Here is a 22,912-nt window from a genome sequence, read left to right on the forward strand (position 1 = left end):
CCATTGAGGTGTATCTTTAGTCATCATGCATATTTTTTTTAAAGAAGTACTAAAATCATTGTAGAGCCACATTTAGACAGTGTGCTGAGGTAGCATGCAGGGAACACAGAGGACAAAACACATCATTACATCTGTTTCATTGAATCAAAATTACAAAAGTATCATAAACCAAAGCTGACAAATCATATACCTGATATTGTTTGTTTATGCCCAAACAAGAGGCGTTTTTTTTACTATTGTAAATATTTTCACGACAGTTCACCATCATGCATTTTCATGTCTAAAGACAGAAGAGATGAAAATGGGGGATTCAAACTGCACAGCTGAAGTTGGATCCAAGAGGAAGTGTGTGTACAGTATGGAGGACCGAGATAGTCTTTCAAAAGCCTATAAAGCAAAGACTTTACAAATGAATCAGTAGATGTTAATTTCCATGAAATTTGGTGCAGAAATTAAACATTTGTTGAAATGAAGTGTAATAACTTTGGTGATCCTTTGACTCCATTCCAATGTGTCCAATAGGAAATATCTGCAAAACTAGGCCAGTTCCCACAAACCAATTCCTCAACCATACTCTGGAAAAAAATGGTCATTTGAACAGCTACAATTTTAATGACAACTGGGCGAACTCCATCTGCTGATGAAGGTCTTTTAATATGATCAAAAGCTACAGAACAGCTATTAAAGGGACCTTGAGGTGAGCAGAGAGAAATGGGGTGTCAATTGTTTGAGGATTACAGCATCCATTTGTAAAGTCTTTTATTAGTCCACCTTTTTATTGCACATTTAAATAGGAGTTAATCAAATGCTTTATAACTATGTTTAAGGCTCTCTAGCTCCTCCATATTTCGATGTAGGCGACAGTCTATGGTTTCCACAGCCTTAGGAGGCCATCCTCGCTGTATGTGGCGATCAGGTTCACATGTGGGTGGTGAGCGATGCCAATTACATCTTTCTCGTGAACCTGTGGGTGTAAAGGAAACAGATTAGCACACTTTCTACCCATCTCCCTTACTGTTTCCTTATTCTCTAGGATTGCTACACAACAGCAGTGACATTTCATGAACAGTGAGTCAGTGAATATCAAGTGAGACAAAAATAACTAGATGAAAACTCTTGGCAGCACACTTTTTAATAAATCACATTTGGCACGAGTGTGGCTAACCCCCCTCCTCTCACAAACTTTGATGAGTGAATATTAGCAGCAGAGCTTACGGTCAGCGTTTTCTCCAGCCTTCCTGCTTTATAGTTGAAGCAGTAGAGCACTAAGTCTTCTCCCACACAGTAAATCCACTCCCCGTGGGGTGAGATGGTGCAACATACAAAGTCTGATCCTTCCTTTCTATCTGAGCTGAAGGTCTTCACAGTCTGAGGAGAAAGATTGTGTTAAGCTTATACAAAGATTTTCTGGTATAGTGTGGGTGCTAGCATTACAAAAATACCAATACCTACAGCATAAAGGAAAAGATTGTGTAATAAATGATGCAAGTTTGAGGCTGCTTTGAGAAATACACTTTGTTTGTTTTCTGGCTGGTAAATAGATCAGAAAATCAATACCACCCTTAGACATAAGAGCAGTATTGATCTTTTCATCCAACTGAAAGAAATGTTGAACTATTCCTTTAACAGAGAACATGGCAGAAGTCTGGTTTTGTCAATAGAGTCAATGTTTATATCAAAGAAGCTTTTTATAAGTTAGATTTGAATATTGATTATGAACGAATTACAATTCAGAGATCTCTCACCTGACCGTGCATGTTCATGACGACCACTGTATTTGAGTGGTTACAAACTACAAAGTGCTCCGGACTTTGTGGTAGAGGAATCACATTGTTGACGGGGACCTCGGCTGTCCGGGACAGAGATTTCAAAGTGTGGATGCATTCACAAGTCTTGGTGTTCCAAATCTAAAATGTGCACATGGAATAATATTTTAATAAACGCTGAGCAACGGTTCAGATTACAGCGTTCATATCCAACTGTTAATGCTTTGTACATACAAGGTGCCATTGAAATACCAAACTAAGTACTTACTGGCAGGTACAAGGGAAGAAGAACAGGGAATATTATGGAGTGTTAAAAGGCGACCTATAAAACAATTACACTGTATGAACTTTATTTATTAACCTCATATTAAATAATTACAGGGTATAAACAGGGGACCAATAGGCTTATACTAAACAGTATGTCATGAAAAGGAGACACCAGTTTTAATTATCACATAAATCTTTCACTCGATCCCAAAACTACCTGTCTCTTACCTTTAGGCCTATGTCATCATAAGCTAGATAGGTGCACTCCTCCTTCCAGGCATAATGTTTTGTCCCCAAGCAATAATAATTAACACTATATTAATAATAATTTTTACTATTTAATTACCCCAAATCCTTTGTCAGTACATCAAAATTAAGGATACCATGACTGCTTCCATTATAATATTGGCACTGACAATACCCAAGGCAATATTATTGTATTCTGTAGTTATGAAATAGGTGCTCTGTAATTTTAAAAATACTTCTTACAGTGTAATTCATTTGTAAGCCCCTCTTCAACACAAAGTTGTAACCTCTGCATACTCTAACCTTTGTTTCCTTCCCTTGTATCTACTAAGTATTTTATTGATGCACTGAAATTTGCATTCTTGCCAAGAACTGAAAGACAAGTCAGTATATTACAGCATTGTCTCAGTAACATTGTACTACTGATGCAGCACAGATATGAATTACAGTCGTATAATTTGTCACTATATGGCAACTGGTTATTATACCTTAACAGTGCCATCAGACGAGGCACTAATGATGTGAAATCCATCTTGCGTGAAAGATGCATCATTTACAAATGATGAATGGCCATTTAACTCCTTTAGTGTCTTGCCTGACCTCAGTTCATGGATCCTGAAAATGACACGGACAAATTACTGATATAAAAGCTGTTAAAAAGTACTAAAATGAAAAGAAACAGCAGCTCTGACTCTGAAAAAAACACACTTTTTTTTACTGAAGAGGGGATTTTGTGTGAGAGCAGACAAAATGTGTTTCTGAGCCGTAGAGCAGTGTTATTTTTAGTTTCAGTGTGACTGGGTGCAGATTAGCTAAACCATGACAAAATGCCTAATGCTCACTGATTGACTCTCTCTCTGAGAGGATGAGTTAGGGCATGTAAACAATTCAGATTCTCAGCTCGTGGAATAGCAAGCAGAGGAACACGTTGCAGCCTCGAGCCCGAACACATGGTGTCTCAGCTACACCCACACAGCACATGTGCTTCCAACACAGTGGAGAGACGCAGCCCACAACCCCCAGCAGGCAGAAATAGATATTCAACTCCTCAACTATTATGGGGATTCAGTCTCTCTGTGTGTGCTTGTGTGTGTGTGTGTGTCAGAGCAAATGAAAGAAAGACTTCCTTACGCTACTGAATATTTGCCTTTAGGTGCACAATGCATGTGAGCAGCATGTGATATTGGACGCTGACTGCTAATGAGTGTTATCTGCAAGTAATTAGTAGTAATTATTCAACAATCAATTAATTCATGTTGAATCTGACATTGAATAAACAGAAAATATGAATTGCTGGCTAAATAAGCGGCCGAATTTTTGAATCAATTTAATAATAACGTTTTAAACCTTTAATGGTCTGACCCCGGAAAATCAATGGGTTATTTGACAGATAAAATTGCAAACAGACAGGAAATATGGGTTGAGATATCACAGGACTTTCACTTGTGATGGAAAGTGTTTTACACTAAGGTATTGCCACTTACTTTCTTAAATAAAAATCAATACTTCCTGCATACTTGCTAATGAGTATCTAAATTTTCTTTTAAAACATCTATAAAAGCCAAATCGTCTCATGATCCCTCTGGTAGCCCTTTGGAGGGACCTGGCCCCTAGGTTGGGAACCACTGTACTAAACTAGCTAACTGTATAAAGTAGTTAAAACTAGAACCACCTCCAACAGCTACAAAAGTAACATGCTACTTGCATACTGATGCTTCAGTATTAATAATCTAATGATGTCAAATATAATAATGTATCAGCCCGAGGGACAAAACAAGTACTTTTACATTAATACTTCCAAGTACATTCTCCTGCTAGTAATGATGTATTTAAGTAAGATCTTTCATGTAGGATTTTTACTTGTATTGGAGTATTTTTACATCACTGTTTTGGGACTTTTTTTATGTAAAGGATCCACCACTGATGACAACATTTTGCAAATGTAATGTGGGTTGAACAAAGAGCTCGCTACGTTCAAGCTGATTTCACACCCATTTGCCCGCCTTTGAAACTTCTGTGAATCATATCTGGGGTCAGAGATCTTACTTCCTCCCACAGTGAACAAGCAAAGTTTTGCCACAACAAAGCTCAAAATTTTAAAAAAGGCTCCCTTCGTGTTTTTTTTCTCTCTTTTAATAATATATTTCTAAATGAATTTGTAAATTCAGTTATTTATGGCTTTACTGCAACAGGTTTTCATCTAATTTTAATTAATCTACTTTATACATTTTCATTTTATGTAATCATGTATAAATTACTTTTTATATGATACCATAACACAGTGCCACAGGGAGACTCTCGCCAAAACAAAATAACCCGATGACCTGATTACCTCATTGCATTGTATTATATCATATTGTCTCCTGGGCCTGTGCAATATACACTGTTCTCACCTCTCCCTTGATATAGGGTTTTATGTACTTTTTTTTATAGAAGTATGTGTTTTGTAGATGTATGTGTCTTTCATGTGTGTCCTTTTAACTTGACTCTTTGAACGACCGCACAAGTTCTTATGTGTGTATACTCAAATGGCAAATAAAGTTCTTGAATCTTGAAATATAGTGAATTACTCATTATTAAAGTCATTAATTTACCTCTGTTTACTGTAAAGTTAAATAGATGTTCTCTAAGTCCACCACACAGAATATATGTGTGCAAACTGAGTCAACAGTTTGCCTAAATGTCCGTTTTAGCTTATATTTACTCTTAATTATTAGTCTCTGACAGAATGTCAGCCATGCAACTTTCAAAATATTCTGAATAACACTACATGCAACAAGTATCACATAATAAATACACATGCAGATCCTCTGGTCCACACTACTAGTGTAACAAAAGCTGCAGACTGCAGCGTGTTCACTGTGAGTGTGATGATGTTATAGCCCACCTGATGGTCTGGTCGAAGGAGGCACTGAGGATTTGGTTGTTGTCCTTGGAGAAGCTCAGACAGGTAACACCTTTGTTGTGAGCATTCTCAAACCTACGCAGGCACAAACCACTCTGGATCTTCCACACCTTGCATACATGACAACCGCAGCAACACACACACACACACACACACACACACACACACACACACACACACACACACAGACAGAAAATCTAATGAGACTACAAGTTGAATAATGCTCACTATTAACTTAACTGATAAAATGTTTTCAATGTTTTGACATTATTGTGGTATCATTGTCATTTGCATTCAGTAATAACTACACAGGTACATGAATTAAGTACACATGCTCAACAAAACTACATCATTACAGGGTACATCCACATTTATGCACACATACATCGCACATATACACAAGTTACAGTTACCAAGGTATTTTGTTTGGTAACATTCCCGCTTCCAGGACAGGGATCTGTTCTGCGTCCAGATGGAAGCAGTGTGAAGAATGGATAAAGGGGGTGCCTGGGGTCATGTAATATGTTGTGGGCTCAGTGTGTGATGTCTTTGCTGTTGAGGTCTGAGAGACTGAGGGAGGGGAGACCGATAATTTTCGATGTGTTGTGTGTGGTGTACATGAGTTTGTTTCTACTGGAGGCAGTTAATGTCGTGAACAAACAGGAGGAACAGTAGAGGAAAATGGGTTAAATTATGCTTTTTTAGGGCAGAAGCAGGCGGTGGGAGGGGCAACAGAATGTACTTTTAGTTCATGGATGGGGCAGCCACTGATGATTATTTTCACTATTAATCTGCCAATTATTTTCTTGTCATTTGATGTATTAAACATCAGAAAAATCCCCTCACAATATAGTAGATCTAAACATTACGTTCTGTTTATATGTTGATTGTAAATTATTAGATTAATCAACTTATTGTTGCAGGTTTAGTAACAACAGTAGTCAGTCACAGGAGGACACAACAATGGAGTATGAACAAATGAGTGACAAATATATACAAGATAACTAACCTACAAAATATGTATACAATTAAAAGATGGTCCAACCTTTATTTTTCCGTTCTGGGCTCCAGTGGCCAGGAGATCTGTATCTTGACTGAAGCACATACACAGCACAGCATCATCCATCATCATGAAGCTATCCTGAGCTTGGTACTTTAAATCCTAATTTGTCCATAAATACACAGAGAGACCGATGGAGAGAGAGAACGAAAAAACATTGAAATGCACCAAATAAAAAAGATCATACATCTCCAATTCTACTAATGAGCTGCATTTTTATACACTTGCCATGTCATTACATGTGATGGTATTTACCTTGCTAATTTTTCCAGTGGTGAAGTTCCAGACTCCAATGAACCCATCCACTGATCCAGTGATTAAATACTTTCCATCAGGAGAGAAACGGGCACATTCCACATGTGACCGTCGGCCAAACTGCAGATTGAAACGACATAAACAAACTGCTCACTAGCACTCCTTCACCCTCCAGAACACACGCTCTTCTGTATGGTTTATAGCCTGTGATCCAGAGGTGCTGAGATATAAAACACAAAGTTAATATCGGGTGACCCAAAAGAGGCATAAAGTTCTCCACCAGGCGACTGTTTACTGTTGTGTAGGCTGACCATTAACCTTGGGGCACAGAAAAGCAAGGACAAACAACTTTGGCAGCTCCATCTGGATGCAGGAGGGGCGCAGCCAGAGACTAAGACAAGTGCCTTCAGGTGAATAAAGCAATTAGTTGTGTTTGCATGTATGTGTTTGCCAAATGAACTGTGCAGTTAATGACCAAGCAGATATAAACAACAGCATATTCAGAAATGACTCATCAATAAAAAGAAAGTTATTGGTTGCTGTAAATCGACTTTTTACAGCTACAGAAAAGTACAATTTTCAACTCTCAAAATTACAAAGCCAAACTTTAAAGTAAGGAGCTGGTCCTGAAAACTGTTATGTAGGATGTATTATGGAAGAACTTGTAGTGATCTACCTTAATGTGACGATACAGCTGGGTGGGAAAAATCTCTTTCTCGACAAGTCTCTCCTTGTTGCTACATGTTTCGATGGCCATGTCAGGGGAGAGATGACCCGAAAACTGCTGTAGTCTCATCGACTGTGGAACAGGAATGAAGAACAGTCAACCAAAAACATGAAGTAGCTGTGGCTTTTTTACTTTGTCAAGGTCAAGAAGAATGCTAAGAAATGCCAGCTTGAGTAGCATCCCTAGATTGGTGATTTTTTGAGTGTGGTGTTGTTGTCCTACAAGACAATGCACAATGGAAATAGAGGAGCTATTCGCAGCTGGAAAATAGTAAAAACTAATTGTGAATGGCATTGCTGCACTCTTGTAACAACTTCAGAAACAAATAAATAAAGCAATGAATTGTTGTAAATATACTGTAACCTGCTTTTTGATTAGTTTTCAAAGTAATGATCCAAATTTTCCCTTTTAATGGCAGCTTGGTCTTATCCTCAAGTACAATAATTTCTTACTACAACACTAATATACAATTAATATTTTTTACTGCTACTATATCTCATGGAATTAGTCATCACCAAGAACCTTCCCCTGCAGAAAATGTACTCTCTCTCTGAATAAATAGCAAAAGAAATAGAAGAAGTATATCTGTCTTTGGGACTTTCTTTTAGAAGATTTTGCATTTTGCAAGCTAGATTTAATCTTAAGAATAGAACTAAGGGTATAAAATACATGGGGGACCATCATCTACATAAGGAATTTAGCATCTGTCACTTTATCAAACACAAAGAACCTGTATGGCAAATAAGAAATTCTGATCACAGGTTTATTTTATAAATGTATTTTTGCTTAAGTGCTGTCATACAATACAGTCAATTTTTAAAACCTTCTAACACGGCCCGAATAGATAAGAAAAAGACGAGAAAGGAGGGAAATTGTTTGTGGTCTTTGATAATGATATAGATCATACTCACACCGACTTGTTCCAAGAGCCCCATGAGGCGAGAAGGGGGCACCACACTGACTTCCCTCACCAGCGCCTCGGCTATCGCCCTGCGCCGCTTCTCCTTGCTGCTGCCTTTCGGGTATGCCTGCAGCAGGGGCGAAGGGTGTTATAAAGGTTTTTAAACCACACATGGAGCTGTCTGAATGTACAAACTGTTATTGTCTCACCTCACGTGGGTCAAAGTATGAGCAGGTCAGCAGGTTCTCCAAGTGGAGGTACCTCTCTGGCTGGGTCTGCTTCAGCATGATCATTGGATCAGTTTGTCTGAGGAGTGAACGTGCTGCTCCCACCTCCCTCATTTCAATGAGCTCCATCACAACCTGTTGGAGAGATCACTGCTCATCAGAAGCTGGTAATGTACAAACAAACAAAGAACATCGGCTAGAATGTGAAACACACCTGCTCATAAAGGTCAATAAGTGTGTTGTCAGGCAACTTGAGGGACTCGATCGCCAGCAGGACGGTGTCCCAGTGGCCACTTTTTATGTCTGCAATGAAACTGTCGATACTTTCCACTGTGTTGAGAGAGACGGTGGTTTCTTCCTGTAAGGTGGTCAGTGTTCTGTAGAGGTTATTCTCCTTCAGGTACTGCATTATCAGGCGGATCACGCTACAGAGAAAGAAAGGGTAAATGTTACAACCACAGTTTTATAATCATACCCACAAAGACTGTGTAGAGTAATATCTCAAGTTTTAATAAGTGCATTGTGGACTCATACAAACATTGGCATTGTCTCATTGTCATGAGAGTTCAGGTAATTGAGTAATATTTAATTTGGTAATATTCAAGCAACACTAACTCATTTCTTTGTGGCAGTGTTTTTATAAGTACGAAATGTTTTTGTATGTAGAAGGCAAAATCAATACTAATAACTTCTGTCTCACTCTTGCACTGTTTATTTTCAGATGTTGTGTGACCTGATGTGGTCATAGATTGTCTGGCACAACCATCAAAAGAAAGGATCATGGCTGGAATCCCATTTCATTTGGAGCTTAGTCCCACACACAGCCAACGGCTGGGTATTTTCACAACTTCATCCTTTTCAGTCACTCTGTCAGCATCACCCTGCAGGAATATGTTTTAGGGGCTTTCATTTGCACTCTGATGACTGGATTAACATCATCCACTGCTGCTTAAAAACACTTTTTATACTTAACTCACTCCCTCCTACCCCCCACCATACAAAAAACAATCCCCTTGCGTCCCCGAAGGAAGACTAAAGAAGCAACCAATAAAAAAGCACACTCACATCCTGGCCTGGGGTGGAGATGATATTAGATCAACAGGCACATGCAGGAGACACTGTATAGTGACTGCAAAACAGTCTGGACCCTCCTCTGTCTCAGCAAAATCTGTCAGCACATGAGGTTTGGCTCAAAGATTAGCCATGTGTACAACACACTGGTCACAAATGATAAAAGCATATCTGTGATTGGATGGTCGGTTCCGAATAAACAAACGCCACATGAGCGCACAGACTGCGCAGATAATAAATGATATATAACAGCGTCATTTAGGTAATTAGTAGTTGTCTATTTATTTAAATTAGACACGTCATACCCTAGCAGATAATATTACTTTCATGATATGAGAAACTTAAGGATGAGACACAAATTGCAGCAAAATAAACATTTTCCCAAAGAAATGCGATGGGTGCGATGTGCAGTTGCTTATATCCATTAAAAACACACGCATCTTTCCAGTTTTAAGAAAAACAACTGATGTTGTTCTTTCTAAATCATCACACAGGTGGGTATGTCATTATTAATTACCGTCAAACTATCAATGAAAACTTAAAAAAGCGCACTTACTCGGCGGGCTCCATCTCTGCTGCCATGCTGATGTTTTCTCCTGCTGTTGCGGCACTGGACTGGCTGTGAGGCGGCTCGGCTCGGGCTCGGCGCTTGCTAGAGCCACGTGCAATCCGTATGCTGAGGACCACCCACTACACGTGCTTCTCTTGTGTCTCTTTGCGGTCCCAAACCTTGAGAATGCCGCCCGCCACACAAAGTCTTGAAGTTACACCTCCTCCTCCTCCTCCTAATTCCTGACGCATGCCGATACACAGAAACATTTTCTGGCCACGTTTTGTGCAGCAGAGCGGACGTGGGGAGGTGCTGCAGCTGCAGTCAGCCACCACCACCATTATCATCACCACCACCACAGCTGCAACATCAGCACCACGGACAGCCCTCGTGTCTTAGAGCGTGCTCGCCTGTAGGAGCCATTGTGCAGGAGCCAAAAACACTGCTCTAAACGTCCTCTAACGGAAAATCACCTCAGTCCCACTCATCAATATGCAGATACAGATCTGAGTGCGTCTTTGCCTTATTTACCATTTGAGCATCTTTTCGTACGAACCATCACTGTATTTTCATATAATTACACATTTCGGGGATGATGCTGTGGTGGTTTTGTGAGCATACAGCTAAATTGTTTGCCACTTCAGAAAAGAGTATTTCATCTGCGTGCCTGCTTGTAGGCATACAGCAGGTGCCTCCTGAATCCTACAGAGGTGTCATTACATCATGTGGCATTAATCCAGCATTAGAAAAAACAGAATAACCTTGCATATGCATTGTTGTCAAACCAGCGTGGAGACCAATTACGCATACAAAAATAAATACTTTGATTAATACTTACTGCCTACATATAAGGAGGCAATATGCGGCCAATCTGTAAATAAGCGTTATTTTAACTATCATTTTTATGGACATTTTAAAACACAATTGGCATACATAAGAAAAGCCACAACCCAAACCCAAATTAGGGAATAAAATTAAGAAAATGTGCCTAACTGACTAATATAAAAGTCTAGTTTATGATTAAACAAGTCAAGTATGGAGATGTATTGTTTGGTTTATAATATTCTGTATTAATCTCCACAAGGGATATCTGAAATGTCAGATATTATACTAAATATTCAAACTGCTGATCACAGAAATAAGAAAGAGCTTAATCTTCCTCCTGGTTAAATTCATGTCTTAAATCTGCAGAGGTTCACAGCTCTGCTCACAGACCGGTATAGTATCAATGCCCTTAGGCTATAGGACGATGATTTGGTCCTGTTCCTGTATTTCTAAATTTCTCAGGATTGATAATCAGCATTCATTGTGGATCACTTCTAAAGGGTCTGGAACAAAATACCAGGCTCACTGTGTAGTCATTTTATCCTCTGTGTGCTGCAAAAATCAGGTGCACTTTGGTGGGCAGCATTGTCAGCTGGGAGGAATTGTTCCTGAAATTTATGATAATCGTCACAGAGAGAGCAAAACTCCTTTTGAGATGATCTATATGTTTTGCAGGACTCCACTGACTCCTCCTAAAAAAAACAGTGCAAAATCAGATATAAAAGTATTTGGTTTTGGACTCACTGTTTCTCAAGTTTTTTGTCAACAATTGAACAAAAATCTTCCAAGAATTAAAAAAATATTATTTAGCTATATGTAAACGTGCCGCGCTGCAGGGTAAATACACTGCACTTTACAGCTTTTCAACAGTGATTTAGTGTCCTTTAGGTGAAAAAATACATAAATAAATATTTCTGATAACTCATCAAATCATCATTTTTGTTGAGTAACTTGCACACTCAGTGAGGAGAATCATGACTTCGCCATCCTGGGGGGGGGGGGGGGGGGGGGGGGGGGGGGGGATGCCAGTAGGAGGGTTATTTTCAAAACTATCGCGAGATTAATCTTAACCCTAAATATACTCGCGAGGGCTCCACCTGATCCAACCTTGCATTTACCGTGCACGAGAACAGGTGAGCTCTAATTGATTGACCGACCGCGCAATGTGAACCACAGCTTTTCTATGAAACATTCTGCAGGGTGAGTGTTGCATTTTGTTGAATCCTCCCTTTTTTAGGCCAATGAATTCTACAAGGAAGTTTTTACATTTCAAACCTTTTTTTTCTGTTTCCTGCTCCATCAAAGTGTACGAAACATGCCGATGAACAACAACCAGGTGAGTACAATGGAGTCAGATTAACCTCATCATCAACAGCTGAATGTTTGACTTTTTCCGTAAAATAGCTTCTGTTTGAATTTTGCAATCATAGTTTGTTGAGTTCCCAAACTTAGAAATAAAAGTCCCCCGTAAGAATTTTCTTAAGGACTTATATTTTGATATTTCACTCCAGGGACTTATGTGTTTTGATTGGCTGTAACTAGACTTACACTTAAAGAACAAATGCTCGACAGATGGAAGCCAACAAAGTCATTTTTACTGTGAATTCTCTGAAAGCTGGATCTGAACTGAGGTTTTGTATCTGCTGGTTTCTTACAGAAGGTCCAGGTGGGTGTAGCTGCCAGACTGGCTAAGCTGCCCATGGTTAGCTCTGCTTATGCCCAGCTGTCAGTCTTGTACACTGACACTAAGAGCAGCCACCCCAGCCTGAGGTCTGTGTGTGAGGTGCTGGAGAACAGTGTGACAGCTTTAGGCTCGGTGGCATCTGACAGATTTTCACCCGTCATTGTTAAACTGGAGCCCCAAAGTAGGTGGTGGTGGAACCATTTTCTGTGACTTTTTAGGCTATATTGTCATACACTATAATCCCTGTTTATATTCATATACTTTCAGCCTTAAATGCTAGTCTGTTGTGATCTGGATTTTAGGTATAGAGGAAGATGTTGCCAGTAAATTTGCATTGCTGCAACTACTAATTTATCTTTTTTAATCAACTGTTTAGTCAAAGTGTCAGAAAATAATGGGAAAACTCCTGTCACAAGATCCTAGAGCCAAAATTGATGTAATAAAATTGTTAGTTTAATCAAATGAGTTTAAAACCCAAAGATAAAAAAGAGCAGAGAATTTGTCACATTTTTGAGGCTTAAACCAGGTAATATTCTGATTTTTTTTCTTAAAGACTGACTTAATCAATTACATGATTATCAAGATTGTTGAATATACATTTTTATCAAATGACTAAAGTCCATTAATTAGTTAATTGTTTTTACTCTAATGTACATGGAATGTTTGTTAGGGCTCTAGCTACAGCTTTCCAAAATCTGTGATACATAGCAGGGAAAACTCAGGATAGAGCAGTGAAGAAATTTTTTGATTTATTTTTAAAATTTTTGATCAATAACCCAACTTATTTTGTAATGGGCTAAAAACTAAACTAACGCTTGAACCTATTTCTAAAGGTAATGCAACCCCATCCCTAACAAGTGATGATCATTTAATCTAAAAATATGTTTCATACATAAACTCATGAGTATCCAAATGAATAATTTATGTCCAATTAAAATCAAGTGCTAAGAATAACTTCAAGGTTTCTTTTTGGAAAACAAAAGATGCAGATGAGGCATAATGGGGTCATCATATTTGCTAAATGAAGGTAGTGGCTGCAAGTTGCTGTTGTATTGACAACTTTTCAGTAATAGATTCATTGTCTGTAATATATCCATAGTTTCCATTGCAAATAATGTTGCATGTAAAAGTCTTGACTGGCTGGAAACTACATTCCCAGTGCTTCACACACCCACAGAGCAGGTAAAATCATCTTTTCCTTTTTATCCTTAGAAATTGAATTCATACAAATTGCACAGTTCCTCTGAGATCCCTCTCTGTGCTCTTCTGTTGCTTGTTTCACTAAGATTGTTATCGAAGCTAAGAACAAGATGCTGGAGATCTGGGATGTGGTGAACATTGCAGCTAATGGAACTCTGGGCTGTGTGCATCACACTGTTGCCTGCGTTATTGAAAGGATGCAGCAGGATGACGAGCAGTCTAACCATGCAGTTTTGGAGACGGCCATAAGAGTGGTCAGTATAGGACTGGACTCTGCTCTGAGCATGTCTGAGGCTCTGATGGACAGAGTGCTTCCTCCGACAGAGGAAGAAAAAAGTATGTAGTGTACAGTAGATGCTGCTGATGTCACACTCAAAAACGTACACCTTTGTCTGTCTTTCAAAATACCTTTTTGCGTATTTTATAGAGGAAGAAACCCACTTGGTGGAGGATTTTGAGGCAGCTGCACTCAGGAGAAGATACCATGTGAGGCTGGTGACACTTACTGCCAAGCTGTGCAGAAGGACTTATCACAAGGCTGGGGCCAAGATGCAGTCTGTTGAGGTGTGCTGTCAGTACAGTTTCATAAGAGGTAGAGTGGTGGGTGTGTATGAAGCAGACTGTTAGCATGATCATCAAATTGTTCAAAGTGATACTGATATTTTCAGTCATTTAATCAGCATACAGGCCATCAAACACACTGTTGATCATTTGTACTCACTTCATTTAAGAAGATAAGGACTAAAACAACATAAATTAAGCTGTATAAGTGCTCGACAGTGTGCAGATATTTTGACACTATCATTATCACATAATCTTTGTAATCACAAGTTTTTGTTGCAGTTCTTGTGAAGAATTTTTTTTTTTTTTTTTCAAATATTTACAGGAAATAATTCTGTTTTCCTTTTCACTTCCAAATTCAAAAAGTAACATTTAATTTTTTAAAAGAAAATATAAGTATAAGAATTGTCTTTGGTTATTTAGTACTTGTATTTAAATCAGCTTTTGCTCTGAATCAAATGATTAACTTTTTTAACACATTAGTTACTTTTCACAGCTGACATTTTGCAGGCAAAGCACAGGTTTACTAATAACATTAACAGCTTCATTTCAGTCCAAGTCCAAGTTGTCCAAGTGGGCCATGACAATGTGACAATGAGCCAGCAGATGCATTGCCAGGACCCTGAAACTGAAGCAGCTACATTTAAAACATGATTCATTTTATTATTTAGACCTGTGATTTTCTTACTGTCACATGTCAAAATATCCCTCATGGGAAAAAAAGGCCTAGAGCATTTTTTTTTTGTAATTTATGAGGTTAAGAGAATTAGTCTGTGATATATCCAGCTTTCACTGAATTTGTACTTTTGGTCCTCTTATCAACAGGTCATGTCCAGGTCACCAGGTCTTCTTCGGGACCTTCAGACCAGCTGGCTGGCCTTGTCCTGGAGTCTCCAGGGAGTCCCCCAGTATCTCCAGCATCAGGTGTTCATATTTATCTCCCAGATGTACCACGTAGGCCGCCCTTCATCACAACAAAACCACTCCAGTCAAGATAGGAGTTGCCTCAAGGCTGCAGAGGCCCCCATGGCTTACAAGGATGTGGTTAAAATCCCCCCGAAGGTTACACCTAACTGCAGGATGAGAAGGGCTGTCAAGACATCTATGTTTGAAAATGGATGTAATGTTAAAGGATGTGTGCCCCGTTGATCTAGGCTACTGACATTTTTGTGTGCAAAAGTAACAGCTGTCAGAAAAAATTGCAACCTGAATATTTTTTTGTATATTAAAGTATTTTTGAAGATTCATGAACTTCATGTCCTTGTCTTATTTACAACTACACCACTAAGATATCATGTGGCTCAATATGTCTCACAAAGCTGAATTAGTGGGTTGTCCAGTTTATCTTGGGTAACCCAGGCGTTTTGGTTTGATAGCATTAGGTTCGAACCTTGGTCAGTTGCCACATTAACTATCACTGACGACCAAACCTGTTAAGATCAGAATTGTGTCCAAAATCGCTCTTTACTAAATACTCTCGTGCCCTCAAACTTTCCACAATGGGACAAAAAAAAATGTAAGTTACCAGTTCACTATTCAAGTATATGTAGAGAATTAAGGCCAGGTTTTATTCAGGATTGTGGATCAAAGTACAACACCTCCTCCAGACCTCATCCATACCATCACACCAGTCTGATCGAAACACTGAATTTATAATATAAAATGTCAGAGCAGATGAGTGGGTGTTAAACTAGAAACACTTTGCCACAAACCAATTTCAAGCCAACATTTCAGTTCCAGCTACTTAAAGGATCTTTGTGACAAGCAGGGACCTTATTGAATCATTACAGCTTATGGCTTCAACAATCACTTTACAGTCCAAATCAGTTTTATTTCACTATTACTACCCAATGTTTCCACAGGTATCAAATCCTCAGTTGATATAAATACAATACTCCTTTACCTGATGAGTGGTTTTCAGTTATTAAATTAACCTGTGCTGCTGCTTTGACATGTCAAAATGTCAGCTGTGAGAAAGGGTTATGCAAGTTGTTTAGTGACAATGGATTGTAACATGTATATTGGGCTCAGTCTGCACCACAGACTAACATTTCAGCCCTCCAAGTAGCAATGTGTTCAAATAAGTTTTTACTTTATTGCAAAATCCTGACAATTTACAAGAATTAGTTTTAAAAAAGTAAAGTTTTCAGTTAACACACATGCTGCTCAACTACAATTTGGCTTTTTTGATATTGTTTGGATTCAGGAATTTTCCACATGATATCAACTGAACTCTAGTAAGTGCCTAAAATAAAATGGCTCCCAAAATTCAGAAAAACATTACATGACACCGTATTTTCAGCAAAACTTTACTTTATTTGACTTAATGATTTCACTTCTGGCTGGACTCTGACTTGGATGTAGATGCCCTCAGAGAAGAAAGGCGGCGCCTCTTGGCGATCTGTTCCTGGCGCTTCTCCTTAGCCTCCTGTTTGGAAGAAGAAATGTGTCAGAAATGTTTCACTTTCAAAATTACAACCATTTGCATCCAAACTGGTCAAATCCCCCTTATCCTTATCACAGTTAAATAAAGAGGGCTAATCACAGCTAGATATTGCAATGAAATTCCTCAAAAATAAATTGACCTTTAAATTGAATTGAACAGTGAATTTTATGTTAACAGTTAAAACAGTAACATTTCACTCAGTTACAGAGGCAGGTAAGTATCTTTTATAAGAAATGTTCATAATTGAGCCGTTTCACTTTTCTGGAACATTTTCTGTGTAGCTGAGCACTAATAAGACAAGACAACAATGACACTTACCTTCATCCTCTTAGCCAGCAGCTTGGCATACTCAGATGCCTCCTCCTTGTTCTTCTGGGTGCGCTGTCTCTTCAGGGCAATGCGGCGGCGCTTGTGCTGCAGCACACGGGGCGTCACCAGTCTCTGGATCCTGGGAGCCTTGGTTCTGGGCTTCTTGCCTGCCGAAGAAACGGGATAGAAATGTTTATTGATCACGTATTTAAAAGCCAGGTGAGGTTACCACAGTTAAGCAGAAAGTGTTCATTTATTACTCTTTGCCTCATAATTGGCAATAGTTGAATTTGACATAAGGACCCAAAACTGTGCCATCAGTAGTGAGACAAGTCCCACAGCCAATTCAAACAGCCATCATCAAAACAAGCAGTATCTTCTGTTTCACTATCACTAATTTACTTTTGAGAAGCTTCTAGTGTGCACGTTCAGCAGTGTGGAACAGTCGCACCTACAGTATCTGGTATGGTCATCATGTGACTTTAGTACCCAGCTCACCATTTTGGCAAAAGTCCTGAATAAGCCCAGTCACTTTTAAGTCAATATACAAAACATTTCTCCAAACACAGCTAGAAGGAGGGCCTATTATCAAACAGTGCAATATTATGGAGTTTGTAGTACTGATTTAAGGCTGTAATAGCAATACAGGACTTATAAAGAGGAAGACAGGTAACTTGTCAAGAGGAACAGCTGTCGGACTCAATTCTTGCCATGTAGTACTTGAATTATGATGCAAAAATATAAAAGGCTGCTTATTTTGCTTTGGCCCCAGAATAGACTATAAGCCTAATATCACAAATAACCTCACATATTCTAGTTGACAAATAGATGCTGATCTGTTCAGTATGCACCTTTCCCAAGTTAGGTACACTCCGTGACCCAAACTATCACTGTCAAAATAGTTTAATAACCCACCTGTTCCAACAGGAACATTTCGGCATTGCACCACTTAGCTGTAGCATCCTCATAGATGTATGCTAACCAGCTTAGGAGAGACCCATAAAACTGACAGAGTGCAACACTATTAAGTTATGGTGTGTCATCTCTGTATTGAATGATCAGTGTCTAAGCAGCATGTTACTATTGTAGCTGCTGGAGATGGAGCTAGATTGAACAATTTTACATACAGTTAGACCATCAGCATAAAAGCACTAAATACTGTCAGTAATAGTTATTACCAATGAACCATTGTTGGACATTTACCTCTTATCTGCTGTACCAAAAACGTGAACCATGATCCGAAAACTGGGGTACTTACACTCTTAACATTATGGTTCGGTAACTGTACACAAAATTGTGTAACTGTACACAGAATTGTGTACAGTTACTGAACCCTAATATTAATTCATATAGTGTATATGTCCTTGCACATATTGCAACAACTGTCTCCTATGATGGCTTTTTTTCATCCCAAACCCTACATTTGGGCTTGATTTTTTGTGTGTCATAGGACCTAAACATTACTTTCTTGCTGTTCTCAATACATGCAGGATCTGATAAATGTGAAGGGGTCGAGTGTTCCTGTGTGTAGGAAACTAACAAATGAAACTGAGGAACTACAATAAAAACTACATACTATGGTTCGATCCATACATAAACAAATAGTGAATTTTTACAAAACAATTTATATCTCAACACTGGTCACTGTTTTAGCTAAATGATCAAGATGTTTTCTAAAACCTAAAAAGTTAGAAGCTGAATTACCAAGACATGAAATAAAAGCCAAAAGACAAGTACTACTAACGTTATCATGTCTTCAATGCTTTAATCATTGTTATTGTCAAGTATTTTTAAAGTGTGTTAAAGTTTAAAAACTGTGGCAATACTTCTGTTTTCAGTGCCAGCTCATCCCATAGCCCATTAAACCTGCCTACATTTAAATCAGCCAAAAGACAAACTGTAAAGCAGAAACTGCCGTAATCTTACCTTCTTTGGACAGGGGCCTCCTCACAACATACTGTCTGACATCATCCTCCTTGGCCAGGTTGAAGAGCTTGCGGATCTTGCTGGCCCTCTTGGGACCAAGACGGCGAGGGACGGTGCTGTCGGTCAGCCCGGGAATTTCCTTCTCACCTGAGAATAACCAAATCAATACAGTTCAGTGATGGAAAACTTCACATTGCTGACATCTTTTGTACCAAAATTACTTTCAACAAATAAAATTGTCAGACAAGTATTTATTTCTGACAGATTTGAACATAACGGTGCTTCCCAAATAACCTTCCACTTTACATACAGAGCGATAATGAGACAATGAGAGAGCATTGCAGTTCAACCATCCATGGTTACAGGTAAGGTTGCATCTGGTAAGCAGCTCCACAGTTACTCTGGCAACACGCTGTCCCCCCTTAATGACTACGGACCAATCAGAAAGGGTCTACTGGTGTGCAATCAACATCTCGTTTATTGAGACATTTTTAAATTTGGGTTTGAGTCGCAAGTAAGTCTGAACAAGGGTGCACTTTCAGTTTACCGTTAGTAATTGAATTCTGGGCCCAATCTTTGACCTTGAGAAAAATTTAACATGTTACCTTTCCTGACGATGACCAAGTTCAGCACGCTGAGATTGGCGTCAACGATGCAACCACGGACAGACTTGCGCTTGCGCTCACCAGTCCTGCGGGGACGGTAGCAGGAGTGGCCCTTGCTGAGCAGCAGGCGCACACGGCCGTGGGTCAGCACACCCTGCTTCATGGGGAAGCCCTGTTTGTCGTTGCCTCCGCTGATGCGCACCATATAGCCCTTTGAATGTAGAGAAAACAGTTACCCGACTGTCAAAGTGACAGGTGACACAGAACATTTAGATCAAACTTTAATGATTAAACTTGACAATTTTACAGATTTTGACCACAAAAGCTTTTAGTGAGAGCAGTCCTTCAATCATGTGTTTAAAAGAGGCAAAGCACACAGGCCTGTGAGATTTTCTACTTCTAACACTTCTTTCCATCACTTATGTGCAATTTACTATTTATCAATCAATGTACACTTGTATGTATTTTAATTTCTCATTTCCCTCTTCTCATATACACTAGTTGAAAGTAGAGCTCTTTAGAAACCTTCAATGTTGCCATCTTCTGTGTCTGTACATGACAATATATTTCTCTTAAATCCTCAACATAAAAACTTTGTGAGACAACTTGCTGTAAAGTATATTGAGCAAGCAATGCTGTTTCAATCAGCCATGGTTACAGGTCTGTCGCATCTGGTAAGCTGCTCTGCTGTTCCAAATAAACATAATGCTACCTCCACCTGACATACAAAGCACATTTGAAGGGACACCAATACTCCTGAACAATGACACAATGAGAGAGCATTGCAGTTCAACCATCCATGGTTACAGGTAAGGTTGCATCTGGTAAGCAGCTCCACAGTTACTCTGGCAACACGCTGTCCCCCCTTAATGACTACGGACTAATCAGAAAGGGTCTACTGGTGTGCCACATTTACAACATGTCAAACTCAAGTCCACGTGCTGCTTCCTTCAAGTCTGACATTGAAAAATCAGACCTGAAGAGATCACAGCAGATAAGACTGATGCTCACCTTCCACTCATCTCCCAGAGGGTCAGCAGACACCTCTGTGGCCATACGTTTCTCATAGAAAGTACGCAGCTTGCGCTCATCATCAACTTCAATCAGCTTCTGGCAGCCAGTAGCGGGGAATGAGATGTTCAGCTGAAACACAAAAGAGAGATAGAGACATGTTATTCACTAAAGCTCACAGTTCAACACACTTTGACAAGTTATCACCAGGTAGATATAGCAAATACCTTAGTTGTGTGTCACTTTAAACAAGTTATACTCATTTAAAGTCGCAGGTGAGCTTCTATAAACATTTTCAGTACTAAATACACGCATAAAAGAGCAGAGACAGCGCACGTTGCGTTTGTGGGCTAATGTTTCGGTCAGAGAGCGACAGAGGCCTGTTAGCTTGCCCGCCGGTAACCAAACTTACAACCAGTTTAAATGTGACCGTCTGAACCGGCAAACATGAATACCATGTAAGACTCATGTATCGTTAACTACACAGGTTAGAACCCCCCCCCCCCTCTCTCTCTCTCTCTTAGTGAACGGAGACTTTTGACTCCATGCACATTTGTCTGCCATGTTTCCATAGCTCACTGAGCTTCAGTCAGCATTTAGCTCACGTCTCAATCAAAGCTCATCCTGAGCCGCAGAGCAGGGACCGCGACTTCAAACTGCACCGCTTCGCAGTTCAGAGTTAACACATTAAACATGTCGGAGTATTTTAGAGAAAATGGTTTTAATTAAAGAAATATCTGGACGGAAACTTTGTACCTTCATTTTGTCAAACCGACCCAACGACGGTCCGCCACGGAAAAGAGACCGGATATCCTCCCCGTGATCTCACATAGCCCTGAAATGTTCTCGCGATAACTGCATCACCAGGTTTTTTCTTTCTAATCAAGCCAAAGGTGTTTTTTTTTCTTTTAAAAAAAAAAGAAGACAGGAAAGAAAAACAGATACAGGATACTGATGTCAACCAACGCAACACAATTAAAATAAATATCTGAAAATTATTATTATGCTCCTGCTTTCATATATTGACTTAATTTGTTAAACGATATATTGTATTCACGCACACACCACATAAAGATTAGTGCGCAAATAGACAAAAAATACAGTTTTTGTGTGTAAATATTTTTGAAATATTTAAGGTTAGGGTATCTTTATTGACACCCCCCCCCCCCCCCCCCCCCCCCCCCCCCAGGGAGAAATTCAAAATTGACACACCAGTAGCCATGTAATGGTGACAATAAAATAAATAAATAAAATACAATACTATGTAGCCTACAGTAAACAATCCCTGTGTAAAATAATCTGCATTTATATAAATATGCAATATGCATAAATTCCTGATATTATATACATGTGTGCAATTTTCATGGGATTAAATAGAAAGGTCAGTCTCAATCTTTTTTCTTTCTTTTTTTATATAGAAAGAAAGAAAGAAAAGGAAAATCAACAACAGGTGGAGAGCCAAATAGCTGTCCTGAAACTCAAAGCTAGCATATGAATCACATTAAGTGATAAATTAGGCTCCGTTACTGGTCATAGCTGTGTATTATCAACACATTAAGGATATTATTGAGTTACTGAGCATGCGTCGTCCAGAGAGCTAGGTGATGTAAAGAGAGTTATCTTCCCATCCTGCCTGAGCAAAAAACGTTGGCCTGCTGGACAAATCTTCCTCAAACATCCATATTTGTACTCATCAGTTAACAAATGCAGTGATATCCATTAGTTTAATTAAGACAGAGGCTACATCTGAGGTTTCCTTGTATGTTTCAGCATGTATGGAGAATGAAAGCAGCTGAACAAAATCCATAAATGTATCAGGTTTGAATGTGACCACTTAGACCTCTTTTTATCTAGCAAGCTACTGTATCTAGCTGCCCACTGACCTACCTGTCCATCTGTCTAGCCATCCATCCATCCAATTTAGCGCATAATGTTCAAAGCAAAAACAGGCAAATTAAGGTAGCTATGTGATGTAACTTAATTAAGATTTTTTAAAAATTTTTTAAATATAATTTGGTATGTGAACGAGCTGGGAATAGGCATATTCAAAGTGAAATTATGCATATATCATTAAAATGTGTAGATATTTTTGAAGCAAAATGCATCTTCAGACGGCAAGATAATGCTATTTCTCCTCATAACCTCTGTACCCATCGTCTGTCATGTTAGTTTACTTGTCCATCCATCCATCCATCCATCCATCCATCCATCCATCCATCCATCCACAGTAAATACACTCACCAGCCACCTCATTAGGTACACCTGTGCAATCTAATTCAATCCAATATAACAGTTCTGCTATAAATTCTACTAATACGATAATTCTAATTTATGTGTATTACAGAGGTCATAGTGGTTGATGGTGGTGTA

At 39.1% G+C, this 22,912-nt stretch overlaps 3 protein-coding genes across 3 annotated transcripts; 1 reads left to right on the forward strand and 2 right to left on the reverse strand.

The window, feature by feature from the left end:
• Nucleotides 1-865: 865 nt before the first annotated feature.
• smu1b (SMU1 DNA replication regulator and spliceosomal factor b) lies at nt 866-10,007 on the reverse strand. The gene is made up of 12 exons (XM_062436259.1): nt 9,982-10,007; nt 8,569-8,779; nt 8,337-8,489; nt 8,144-8,254; nt 7,176-7,298; nt 6,500-6,619; nt 6,230-6,346; nt 5,167-5,294; nt 2,768-2,894; nt 1,746-1,907; nt 1,216-1,368; nt 866-964 (listed from the first exon to the last, which is right to left on the reverse strand). Exons 1-12 carry the CDS (start codon nt 10,005-10,007, stop codon nt 866-868), a joined length of 1,530 nt encoding a protein of 509 aa, XP_062292243.1.
• Nucleotides 10,008-12,115: 2,108 nt separating this feature from the next.
• On the forward strand, nt 12,116-15,394 carry LOC133986182 (perilipin-2-like). The gene is made up of 6 exons (XM_062425988.1): nt 12,116-12,136; nt 12,458-12,665; nt 13,584-13,666; nt 13,771-14,020; nt 14,112-14,248; nt 15,071-15,394. The coding sequence occupies exons 1-6, from the start codon at nt 12,116-12,118 to the stop codon at nt 15,392-15,394; spliced, it is 1,023 nt and encodes a 340-aa protein (XP_062281972.1).
• A 1,146-nt stretch (nt 15,395-16,540) lies between these two features.
• rps6 (ribosomal protein S6) lies at nt 16,541-21,353 on the reverse strand. Its single transcript, XM_062434466.1, has 6 exons — nt 21,299-21,353; nt 20,543-20,674; nt 19,532-19,742; nt 18,927-19,073; nt 17,010-17,167; nt 16,541-16,673 (listed from the first exon to the last, which is right to left on the reverse strand). The coding sequence occupies exons 1-6, from the start codon at nt 21,302-21,304 to the stop codon at nt 16,578-16,580; spliced, it is 750 nt and encodes a 249-aa protein (XP_062290450.1). The 5' UTR covers nt 21,305-21,353; the 3' UTR covers nt 16,541-16,577.
• Nucleotides 21,354-22,912: the final 1,559 nt, after the last annotated feature.

The sequence above is a fragment of the Scomber scombrus genome, chromosome 2 (genome assembly GCF_963691925.1).
Source record: "Scomber scombrus chromosome 2, fScoSco1.1, whole genome shotgun sequence".
Classification (NCBI taxonomy): Eukaryota; Metazoa; Chordata; class Actinopteri; order Scombriformes; family Scombridae; genus Scomber; species Scomber scombrus.

Excerpts from the sequence above, each read along its gene's own strand:
- smu1b (XM_062436259.1), bottom strand. The coding sequence starts at position 10,007 with ATGGCAGCAGAGATGGAGCCCGCCGA. Across the intron at positions 6,347-6,499 it reads CCACTGGAAAAATTAGCAAG|GATTTAAAGTACCAAGCTCA; the intron begins GTAAATACCATC and ends TGGACAAATTAG. Across the intron at positions 2,895-5,166 it reads TCCTTCGACCAGACCATCAG|GATCCATGAACTGAGGTCAG; the intron begins GTGGGCTATAAC and ends TGTCATTTTCAG.
- LOC133986182 (XM_062425988.1), top strand. The coding sequence starts at position 12,116 with ATGCCGATGAACAACAACCAG. Across the intron at positions 13,667-13,770 it reads TTCACACACCCACAGAGCAG|ATTGTTATCGAAGCTAAGAA; the intron begins GTAAAATCATCT and ends TGTTTCACTAAG. Across the intron at positions 14,021-14,111 it reads TCCGACAGAGGAAGAAAAAA|AGGAAGAAACCCACTTGGTG; the intron begins GTATGTAGTGTA and ends CGTATTTTATAG.
- rps6 (XM_062434466.1), bottom strand. Across the intron at positions 19,074-19,531 it reads CTTGGTCATCGTCAGGAAAG|GTGAGAAGGAAATTCCCGGG; the intron begins GTAACATGTTAA and ends GGTTATTCTCAG. Across the intron at positions 17,168-18,926 it reads GAGGCCCCTGTCCAAAGAAG|GCAAGAAGCCCAGAACCAAG; the intron begins GTAAGATTACGG and ends TTTCTTCGGCAG.